General features: G+C 33.7%; 1 protein-coding gene across 42 annotated transcripts in view; it reads left to right on the plus strand.

The window, feature by feature from the left end:
• Nucleotides 1-12,400, plus strand: part of PMCA (plasma membrane calcium-transporting ATPase 3) — a 41,660-nt gene that overhangs the window by 1,814 nt on the left and 27,446 nt on the right. For 25 of the 42 annotated variants that reach the window (XR_015270291.1, XM_086826534.1, XM_086826538.1 and 22 more), the window contains exons 2-13: nt 915-1,089; nt 1,880-2,074; nt 2,133-2,419; nt 3,767-3,977; nt 4,867-5,279; nt 5,948-6,190; nt 6,288-6,529; nt 7,434-7,878; nt 7,952-8,039; nt 8,886-9,199; nt 9,254-9,452; nt 10,070-10,281. Coding sequence is in view for 40 of the 42 variants with exons in the window: in XM_086826534.1 (XP_086682660.1) it covers nt 933-1,089; nt 1,880-2,074; nt 2,133-2,419; nt 3,767-3,977; nt 4,867-5,279; nt 5,948-6,190; nt 6,288-6,529; nt 7,434-7,878; nt 7,952-8,039; nt 8,886-9,199; nt 9,254-9,452; nt 10,070-10,281 (3,006 nt within the window). In the remaining 2 variants the exon portion in view is untranslated. Of the gene's footprint in view, nt 1-914; nt 1,090-1,879; nt 2,075-2,132; nt 2,420-3,766; nt 3,978-4,631; nt 4,668-4,866; nt 5,280-5,947; nt 6,191-6,287; nt 6,530-7,433; nt 7,879-7,951; nt 8,040-8,885; nt 9,200-9,253; nt 9,453-10,069; nt 10,282-12,400 lie in introns of all 42 variants that reach the window. The other 17 variants (XR_015270290.1, XM_086826514.1, XM_086826526.1 and 14 more) reach the window with 1 other exon arrangement.

The following is a 12,400-nucleotide window of genomic DNA, read 5'->3' on the forward strand; positions in this document are numbered from 1 at the left end:
GTAGTTTGTAAGAAACCAGATTAAGTTCTAATATCAGCGAAGCGTGATAAAAATTGTAATACAACAAATTTTAATGAATTATGCAGTAAATTATCTGATCTTGACATGCAAAACATGCTATTTGTATGATTTTTTTTTTTAAATAACATAAATTGCGTTTACGCGTGTTTGAAATCGATTTTTTTTTATGTAACCATGCTAAAAATACTCGTTTTTAAGAACTTTTAATTAATTTTTTTTTGCCGCGGTGGACCTTTCTGGAGAACTCCCCATATCTCCAATTTGAAGAAAATCAGTTGAAAACGTTATTATTTTTAAATGTATTAATTTCTCGATCGTTCCTATGGCAGCTATAATAGCTATAGTAGTCCGATTTTTTTTTTAATAAACAAAAATTAAAAATTACGGAATAATTAAACAAAACTATGTCTCAATTTTGATGAAAATTTGTTAATTTTTAAATGTATTAATATCTCGATCGTTGCTATGGGAGCTATATGATATAGAAGTCCTATTTTTATAAAATTTTAAACAAAATGGAAGAATAATAAAAATGGTTATATCTTAAATGTGATGAAAATCTGTTGAAAAATGAAAGATAAAAGTTTTTTTCTACAGATTTTCCGATCGCACCTATGTCTGCTATATGATATAGTCGTCCGTTCCGAAATGTGTGTTTATGTACGAGTGAGAGTATATAGAAGACTAACTGCAAGGTTTCATTTAGATAACTTCAAAACTTAGATACTAGTTTGCGTAGAAACGGACAGACGGACAGACGGACACGGCTGTTGATCCTGATCAAGAATAAATATACTTCATGTTGTCGGAGTGTGTTGCAAATTTCTGACTGAATTTATAGCACCCTGCAAGGGTATGATAGCATCACTTTATTAAATATTTTATATTTACAGATTAGCCAATTATAACCAATGGCCACCATAGATGGAAGACCAGCGCAATATGGTATTTCCCTTAAGCAATTGCGCGAGCTCATGGAGCATCGGGGAAGAGAAGGTGTAGCGAAGATTGGAGAATTTGGTGGTATTCACGAACTATGTAAAAAGCTATACACATCACCGAATGAAGGTAGGTCCTCTCTCTTCATTTGATTGTATATCTAAATATCTATGTATATACATATGTGTGTCTGTATACAAAAACTGTAAATTTTCGAATTCTCACATCAATTGAGAACGATTGAACCGATTTTAATTGCTTAAAATTGCCAGGCGAATGTTTTTGTTGCTTAAAAACAGAGGTTGAAGGATTTAAGATATATTGCACTCCAGAGATTTTCGTCAAATACTTCCCGTCATCCCGAAATCTACGGCTGTCGATATGGTTTATTCATTCCTGAAATCGTCCGGTCACATTTTTGCGAATACATTTACATTTACAAAGTTTTCCCAGGCATTGCCCTAAAATATTAAAATCTCAATTGGATTAGATAATGAGCAATAATAGCAGCGAAAAAAGAGGACGTCAATTGTTTGAATTTCAATATTCAAAGTCGACACCGTGACCAACGAGGATGGAGCGACTAACTAAAAAGTCGTAATCCCACGAATTTCAACAATTCCAAAGGGGTCTTCCATTTTAACTTAAGCGGATTCAGTTGCCAATTCGGTTGGCTTTTGCGATAACAAACAATAATTCGTAAGGCCAATCGTTGGAAGTCTGTAGAATTAACCTTGAATGTGTATTCCTGTGCTGAAAAACCGTCTTCGTTGTTTATTTTTGCTCTCGAAATAAATAAAAAAATATAGTTTTTTCTCTCTCAACTGATGAGATAAAACTTACATAGAAATTTGAATTATCACAAAGAGACAAAGTTCGACGGGCCAGCTATTTTATTATGATGTAATATTATTTTCAGGTCTAAGTGGCTCGAAGGCTGACGAAGAGCACAGGCGGGAGACATTTGGTTCAAATATAATACCACCAAAGCCACCAAAAACCTTTTTGACACTAGTTTGGGAAGCCCTACAGGATGTAACCCTTATTATTTTAGAGGTTGCTGCCTTAGTATCACTTGGCTTATCATTTTATAAGCCAGCCGATGAAGATGCGCGTAAGTCCAAGAAAGAAATATCAAATATACAATATACAATTATCAAATATCATTGCAGCTTTACTGCAAGAAGAGGAGGAGCACCATGGTTGGATTGAAGGCCTGGCCATCCTCATCTCTGTTATCGTCGTTGTGATTGTAACAGCCTTTAACGATTACTCAAAGGAAAGGCAATTCCGTGGTCTTCAAAGTCGCATCGAAGGCGAGCACAAGTTCTCCGTTATCAGAGGAGGCGATGTCTGTCAGATTTCTGTCGGGGATATCCTCGTTGGTGACATAGCGCAGATAAAATATGGAGACCTATTGCCGGCCGACGGTTGCCTTATTCAAAGCAATGACTTAAAGGTAAAAGTTGAAAAATTATAGAAACAAGAAAGGATGCTAACTTCGGCACGCCGAAGTTTGTATACCCTTGCATATTGCAACGAAGTCATTTCTTTATATTCACCATTTCATGTTATTTGTACGTTTTACATTCTCATTTTTAAAGTAGATGAAAAGATATTTTGAATACCGAAAAAATTATAATCTATTTTATAAAATTTTGTTATGGTTCCTATGGTATTTTTATGATCTGGTATAATTTATAGGCACGTTTACTTGCATTAATATTTTTTTTTCTAATTATCCAAAATAAGTTGATATGCAAATACAATTCGTTATTAATGATACTATGAATATAGTATTCAAATGACTATGAATATTTAACAAAATTGTGTTTTTCAAACATTTTCAAAAGGATAAAATTTTTAGTTTGCGTCAATATTTGATGTTCATAAAAGAAAAAAAATATAATAATAATAATTTAAGTAATAGGTACTGCCTCCTTCATAAGTAATAAATTCATATATCCGGTTCTTCATAAAATAATACAAGGAATCTATGTAGTTCAAGGAAATCTCGCTCCAAGCACGTTTACGAGCTGTAATTCCTTATCTTCGTATTGCTTTCGCCCTTCGTATTTCTACCATGTTGTCCAGGCCAAAACATTTTTAATTAAATTAGTCCAAATAGATTATTTAATTTTGGAAATACAGACTGCAACAAGGTTTTTAAGCAATCGCCGTATATGATCTAATGTTCTAATTATGTCAATTATTATTATTATTTCCTCTTCTTGACTATAGCGACGATCAACTTCACGCAAATCATGATAATAATATTGAGAGCCATCAAGGCCATCTAAGTAAAACGTATTTTATCAGTATAGACAATTGAACGCCAATCATTTAGTTGAGTGTTCGCGTCATGCACGCTTTAGGTGTTTTGCATTTCTGATTGTACGCTGAACTAACCGAAAACACGAGTGATTGCCATATAAATTTCTGGATTCTTTAAACGTGAAGTTATTTTTTCGCAAATGAAACAGCTGTGAGCATACATTTTTCGAACAAGATTCGAACTCTGATGAGAAAAGCATTCTGGATAATATGGTGCGTCTAGAAAACAAAGAAGACTAACTAACGACTCGACTTTTGATGCTTATTAAAAATATATATAGCAGCCGTGGGCACGAGATCTAACGGAATGAGCACTTAGACAGAAAAAAGCAATCGCCACTGTCTTCAAATTGTACTAGCAAACGATTTTCAATTGTATAAATATAATATATTACCAAGAGTAAAAGCATATACATATTTATATATACATATGTATGTTACCGAACAATTTATTAAACATTTTTTCCTGCAGGTTGACGAATCATCCTTAACTGGCGAATCGGATCATGTCAAAAAGGGAACTGACGTTGACCCCATGGTGCTTTCGGGAACACATGTCATGGAAGGCAGCGGCAAAATGATCGTCACAGCCGTTGGTGTTAACTCTCAGGCTGGAATTATATTTACGCTTCTTGGCGCCGCAGTTGATGAACAGGAAGCGGAAATTAAAAAGATGAAGAAAGGTAGGAGAATACAATAAATAGTAATCAATTAGATGCAAGTAAGTTTACAACAAAGGATTCTAAACAAAAGAAATATAAAAGAGATCCAGAGAAAAATAATTTTGAAATTAATAAAAGTAAAGTTTTTCAAAATACATCAACTTAAAGCAATAACCAAATTTACAAAATATTGCCCGAATATTTGATTAACAAAAAAACATACAATTTACTTAAAAATCAAAATTTTATTTTAAAACAATACTTTGTTTTGTAGTTTCATTAAAATCTTAAACAAAAAAATACAACAAATTATTTCAGTAAATTAAATTGATGTCTTAGAATATATACATATTTATAGGGCTTATCTAAGACCCATAACTTTCAGATCAAAGTTGAATATTTATTTATTGATTGTCGCTTTTTTATTGTGCTTTTTCTTATTTTTTGTTTCATATATTCCATGCATGATGTGAATTGATTGACCTATCATCTACCTTGCATCATCTACCCAAATCAATCAACCGAAATAAACAAATACCTGCCAATCAACCTCTCAACCTCAACCAATAAAAAATCACAAACTCCAACCAAACAATATCAAAACCCAAATAAATATCGTGAAAAATGAAATTAAACCAAACGAAACTAAAAATGATATCAAAATTAAATATACAGAAGCTAAAAAGGCCAGCAAGCAAAAGAGTCTGACAGGTGAATCTTTCGCTCCACTTTATATATATTTTTAATTTAAATTATTTATTATGTATGATATATTTATATACATACATACATTAACCTAAAATAATTACAGGAAAAATGCAAATACTTATATTAATGGATCAATGTTATTATTATTGTGGCATTGATTAATACGGTGCCATTTTTAACACCTTTATATATCCTAACACAGGTGAGACCGGAAAAGGTACCCAAGCTCCTCCCCAAACTCAACATCAAGCTGTTCATAGCGAAGGAACCAAGTCATCAGAATCGGAGGGTAATCATGTCCCCCAATCATCATCCTCCGCCACAGCAGCTGCTCCCGAAACTGGGCATAAAAAGGAGAAATCGGTGCTGCAAGCAAAGCTAACAAAATTGGCCATCCAAATCGGTTATGCTGGATCAACAATTGCTGTACTTACAGTCATTATACTGATTATTCAGTTTTGTTTCAAGACCTTTGTAATTGATGAAAAGCCGTGGAAGAATACGTACGCTAATAATCTGGTGAAACATTTGATAATTGGTGTTACTGTCTTGGTTGTGGCTGTTCCAGAGGGGTTGCCTCTGGCAGTGACGCTTTCACTGGCTTACTCTGTCAAGGTGAGTATAATATTTTATTATACCTTTGCAGAGTACTTTAATTCTAGTCTGAAGTTTGCAACGAAGCGAAGAAGTCATATCCGACTCTATAAGATATATTCTTGATCAGCATAAATATCCATTTCCGTCTGAATTTATAATACCCTGCGAGGGTATACAAATTATAACATCGATCAAAGGTTGTAGCCTTTCATTTTCATAATTTTTGTTTTAATTTTATGAAAACCGGATGACTTTATCAAACGGTCAAACGATCGTTAAATACAAAGAAAAATGGAAAACTTTAATTGTAAAACTTCTATATACTCTTACTCGTATATGTCTGAACGGGCTCCCAACGCAGTATAGGGAATGATTTCTATCTATATATAAATATATTCTTGATCATGATCAAGAGCCGACTCGATCTAGCCATGTCCGTCTGTCCGTTTCTATGCAAGCTATCTGAATGAAGCTTTGCAGTTGGTCTTCTATGTATATACTCTCACCCGTATATGTCTGAACGGGCCATAGCTAGCTAGCCATAGAAGCCCTTCGGAATACGTCGTAAATATTAATTGTCACAAACTTTAAAAACAGAAACTTTTAAAGTTAAAGGTGCCATTCTCGCATTTATTTATTTATAAATCTTTTTAAAAAGGTACTATTTTGTCCTTCTATTTAACTAGAAAATGATGAAAGATAATAACTTGGTTCGTCATCTGGATGCTTGTGAAACGATGGGCAATGCCACTGCCATATGTTCGGATAAAACTGGAACTTTGACCACAAATCGAATGACTGTGGTTCAATCGTACATTTGTGAGAAACTGTGCAAAGTATTGCCAACTTTAACCGATATACCGCAGCATGTGGGAAATTTGATAACGATGGGAATATCTGTGAACTCAGCCTACACTTCCAATATTATGGTATGGTGTTCAAATATGATTTTCAATCATTTTACATATATAATAATACATAACATAAATATATATATATATACATATATTATTTATTACAAAATAGGCTGGCAAAAATCCCGGTGACTTGCCTATTCAAGTTGGCAACAAAACGGAATGCTCTCTCTTGGGCTTTGTTCAGGCACTGGGCGTAAAGTATCAATCGATTCGGGATGAAATTCCGGAGGATAAGTTCACCCGCGTTTATACTTTCAATTCGGTTCGGAAAAGCATGGGTACGGTTATCCCACGACCCAACGGCGGATATCGGTTATATACCAAAGGAGCTTCTGAGATTATTATGAAAAAGTTGGTATTAGTATTTAAATATTATTTAACACCAAAATAACAGTTGATTATTGGCATTAATAATATTAGTTGATCTATTCAATTAATAATAATAATAAATAAGAAAAGGGGCGGTTCACTTTTCACTTTTTTTTTATTTGTTTCGTATTTTCATACCCTTGCTTTGTCAGTTATCTCCGACCATATAAAGTATATATACATATTCATGATCAGCATCAACAGCAGAGTCGATCTAGCCACGTCCGTCTGTCCGTTTCTACGCAAACTAGTCTCTCAGTTTTGAAGCTATCTAGATGAAACTTTGCAGTTAAATATACTCTCACTCGTATATATGTCGGAACGGGCCGGATCGGACGACTATATCATATAGCTGCCATACAAACGATCAGAAAGTTTTTAGTAAAAAAAATTCGTACTTTTCCAATTTTCAACAGATTTTTATATAATTTTAGATACAGCCATTTTATAAAATATTTTTCTAGAATTTTGGGTTTCATTATATGAAAGTCGGATTACTATATCATATAGCTGTCATACAAACGATCGTTAGATGTAGAGGATCTGTTGAAAAACTGTGAATATTAAACTGTAACTGTAAATATGTTTTTTTGACATAAATTTATATTTATATTATACTGATTCCTAGTGATCAAACTGCAACCTGCAAGGGTATATAAACTTCGGCGTGCCGAAGTTAGCTTCCTTATTTATATTTAAATCTTAAACATTCATTTAAAATGAATGTTTAAAAAAATTACGAAACAAAATTAAATACCTTACGCCCCGCCTTAACCTTATTATTAATATTAATATATTTTAATAAACTGTTATGTAGTGAGCTTTAAAAATGTTGAATAGAAAAATATTGTACGTATTAATTTGTTCAATTAATTGTTTATAACAGATGCTCTTTTATCTACGGTCATGAGGGTACCCTTGAGAAGTTCACTCGTGATATGCAAGAGCGCTTGATACGAGAAGTGATCGAACCTATGGCTTGTGATGGCCTGCGCACCATTTCGGTAGCCTACCGTGACTTTGTACCCGGCAAAGCCGCAGTAAACGAAGTTCACATCGATGGAGAACCCAATTGGGACGATGAGGAAAACATAATGACAAACCTGACCTGCCTCTGTGTGGTTGGCATAGAAGATCCCGTACGTCCCGAGGTCCCCGATGCCATCAGAAAGTGCCAAAGAGCCGGCATTACGGTGCGAATGGTGACTGGCGATAATATAAATACGGCACGCTCGATAGCCAGTAAATGTGGTATTTTGCGTCCAAACGATGATTTCCTAATACTCGAAGGCAAGGAATTCAATCGCCGGATAAGAGATAGCAATGGAGATGTTAGTTTTTCTTATTTTTAATTTGTGATGTATGATAGACTAGTATTTTTATATATATATTTTTTTTTTGTAGATTCAACAGCATTTAATTGACAAGGTCTGGCCCAAATTACGCGTTTTGGCACGTTCATCACCCACGGACAAGTATACTTTAGTGAAAGGTTGGTGCTCTACTTCTTTATTTCATAAAACAATTTATTTAGCCGGCTTAAGATCAAGGAGCGTGGATGATGCAAGCACAAATTAAATCAATTACACCACCCCCCCTCCTTGATGACCTAATCAACAACTTTAAGAAAAAGAAAGGTCGCCAATAAAAAACATCACAAAAAAAAAACAGTTAGAGATATATATGAAGAGGAAAGTATTGGGCCCAATATTATACCCAAAATAATGTAAATATGTATATTATGAAATATATATCGAAATTTAAAATATACAGCCGTTGAACAGCTGTCCCAGATGATTATGCGTAAAATGCAATTCTTTTATAGACCCATCTAAATTTCATAAATCCTGCATATAGTTCGACAAACAGTCCCATTTTTTTAAATGTTCCCTGAAAATTAAAAGTGCAAAACCGTTTTCACCTCATAATTATCTTTCTAATTAGCTGTCAACGGCTAGTGACATTCGAATCCCATTCAATATTTAAAATGTCGATATTCCGAAAACGTTAATTTTTATATTTTGTATATTATTTATTACTGTTTATTATTATTTTAAAAACTAAATTATCATCATAAAACATAGTTTTAAATAAGCTTAGACTCATCTTGAACCAAGTTCGGTATATTAAACAAAAAGTCTGTTTATTGGGAACGGAAGTTGAAATATAGATGTATCAAGCATATGCAGGCAATTAAACACAACAGTTTTGGCTTAAAATAATGTATTGGCTATAAAATATAATGACAACAAATTATTGAATTATTTATTTAACTCTACAATAGCCTTAATTAAAAAAAAAACAACATATTATTATTTAATACTTCTTTATTCAACAGGAATCATTGACAGCACAGTTAGTGAAAACCGTGAAGTTGTGGCGGTAACTGGCGATGGTACAAACGATGGGCCTGCATTAAAAAAGGCCGATGTCGGCTTTGCAATGGGCATAGCCGGCACCGATGTGGCCAAAGAAGCCTCTGATATCATTTTGACTGATGATAACTTCAGCAGCATTGTCAAGGCTGTTATGTGGGGTCGTAACGTCTACGATTCGATTGCCAAATTTCTGCAGTTTCAGTTGACGGTGAATGTGGTTGCTGTTATTGTTGCATTTATTGGTGCGTGCGCTGTGCAGGATTCACCACTTAAGGTAGGATATATCTTTCTAGTAATATGTACAATGCTAATTACATTTACTTGGTAGGCGGTGCAAATGTTGTGGGTTAATCTTATCATGGATACGTTGGCCTCTTTGGCCCTGGCCACCGAACTACCAACACCAGATTTATTGTTACGAAAGCCTTATGGTCGCACAAAGCCGTTGATTTCACGCACAATGATGAAGAATATATTGGGTCAAGCTTTGTATCAATTGGTCATAATATTTGGCTTGCTTTTTGTGGGTAAGTTAGCTCAGAAACAAGAAACCAAGCTTACTTCGGTAGGCCGAAGTTAATGTACCCTTATTAAATTTAAAGTTAAACTTTTTTATTGTTTTTTTTTCGTGTGACCGAAGAAATATAAGAAAATTAGTGAAAAGGGTCATACTGCACGTTTTTCCAGCTATGAGTTGTAAACTAATTTTTGTATAAATTAAAATTACAATGAATTCGAACCGACTGGATATTGTATATTACTTATGTACTACCACGCTATAAAGTTGAAGGCAGAGAACCGAATAATTAATAGCAAATTATTTGCGTAAATAAAATGTATCTTAAGGTTTTTCATGATTAGCAATACATATATAATATTTATTTATTCTGCTTATATAGTCACAGCTGTTTATTTGTTGAGTTTCTTTGACAGTCATACTATTAATAGAATACAACTTGCTAAGTTTAATTAGATAGCTCCAAATCCAAGAGGCAAGAGAGGACGCGGACATCACTTGATGCTGGTCAAGAATATTATAGTTTGTAGGGTCACATCTGTCTTCCTAACTACGTTTCAAACATCTAACATCACAATACATAAGGCAATGGTGTTGTAATAGTACTTTCAACAATTCAAATTCCAGGCGACGTAATACTCGATATCGAATCGGGTCGTGGACAAGAACTCAATGCTGGCCCAACACAACACTTTACCATTATCTTTAACACTTTTGTCATGATGACTTTGTTCAATGAGATAAATGCCCGAAAAATTCATGGTCAGCGTAATGTTATCGAAGGACTCTTTACCAATCCAATATTCTATACCATTTGGATATTTACAATGATATCACAGGTAAGTTATTTAAAATTTTTTGAAACTACCCTATTTAAAAACTAAATTTTATATCAAGATTATTATTTTTTTCATCATCAATCAATCATTATACTTCAAATTAAATTTAATTGTTTTTTACATTTAGACATACACCTTTAGCTGGCCTTTTTCCTTCAGTAACAGCTGAATACGGCTTAGTTATTAAGCAACGAATCTATTGTTATACCCTTGCAGGGTATTATAATTTTAGTCAGAAGTTTGCAACGCAGTGAAGGAGACATTTCAGACCGTATAAAGTATATATATCCTTTATCAGGATCAACAGTCGAGTCGGTCTAGCCATGTCCGTCTGTCCGTCTGTCCGTTTCTACGCAAACTTGTCTCAGTTTTGAAGCTATCTGTATGACACTTAACAGTTAGTCTTCTATATACTCTCGCTCGTATATTCTCGGACGACTATTACATATAGCTGTCATAGAAACGATGGTTAGATATAGATGAAAACGCAAAACTGTGAGTGTAAAACTGTAACTGTAAAAATGTTTTTGACGTAAATATATTTAATTTATATTGTATTGATTCGAAGTTAGCTTTTTTTCCTGCTTGTTGCTGTTATCCAGCTGTTACATAAGTTATACCCGGCACCAAAAAGGCACAAGCAAAGACATTAGAGTCTATAAGATGCCTTACGACCATACATTCGTTTTGCCATATGGGCTAATTTTTGTATTCAAACGACAAAGGCGCTCTCCCTGCTCTCACAAAGCTTAGAGCGTAAAAATCGAACAATAGAATGCGTTTGCTTGTATGCGTAAACACAAGAACAAGCAACCCTGCAGTACCATTCATCAGTAATTAATCAACGATTCATCAACAGTCAAGGCGGTGTTGTTGATGATTCATCGATTAATGGCCGTACAAATTACTGATGAATTTATAAAGGGCATGTCCTAGGCTGTCATCAAAAACAGTTCATCAACAATTAATGATTCATCAAAAATGTATCAACAATTCATCAACAAATTTATCAACAATTCATTAATGGCAGAGCCATGATACTGCCGACGACTTCCGACGAGACTGCCGTCGTAACTGAATTTGTAGGCAGAGCGTCGACTCGGTAGAGTCGGCAGTAGGCGCGTTGATGACTGTTGATGACAGTGGCCTATGGATGACATGTGGTACTGCATTAAAATGAATGATTAATTATAACGTCATTGGTACAAGGGTAGGAGAACTTAGTGCCACTCAAAATTTATATAACTGGCAGGGGAGACAGCTCCACCGCATTATGGGGCGAACGACCACCTTTTGTGGCATTTATTAATATCTTCAAAACAAAGTAATATTTTAAAGATCTGTTTTTTGAATGAAGTTTATTATTGAAAAAATAAGGTTTTTTGAGAAAAATGAGCGTGCTCCTGCCATATTTTAAGGATATAATTTTTTTTCATTGTAAAAAATTTGTAGATTTTTTTTTTATTACATATTAAATATTATAGAATAATAATAAAATTGTGTAGAAATGATCGATTTAAAAATAATTTTTCACACAGAACTACAGTTTCTCTTTTTGCATGGCTCAGGCGATCAATGCATATATGCAGTATTCTATGATACTACACACTGTTTTTCAAAAAAACGATCTGAAAGAGCCGAATTTTCTATAAAAAGACTTGAAAGTATACATATTTAGTATATTATAAAGAAAAAGTTCCAATATCCTAAGATATCCGTCAGTTTTAGCGCTTTATATGTGAAAAACGCTATTTTCCATAGGTAAGGTTTGTACCTTTAAAGTTAAATTTCAGAGAAAGTGCGCAAAAGTGCACTTTTATACTAGCATCACATAAAAAGAATAGATAAATAATCATAATGTACTTTGTAGCTCTATTTAAAAAGTTTAATACTCTAAAATTTTAATTTTTTCAAAAAGTTAAAACTTAAAGAAGGTTATCGGGACACCACAGTTATGTTCTACAATCCACGATCACAACACATATTACAAGCCCCCAGAAAATGGATTGGCTGTCAAAAGAATCTCACTTATTACACTTACATATATTTTCACTTTAAACTTGCTGACTTAACAGCTGTTAACTTAACAATGGCGCGCTCAGTTAAAATTTCTTGTATG

This window comes from Drosophila serrata, unplaced genomic scaffold (assembly GCF_035046125.1).
Source record: "Drosophila serrata isolate PLE 108 unplaced genomic scaffold, ASM3504612v1 contig_160, whole genome shotgun sequence".
NCBI lineage: Eukaryota > Metazoa > Arthropoda > Insecta > Diptera > Drosophilidae > Drosophila > Drosophila serrata.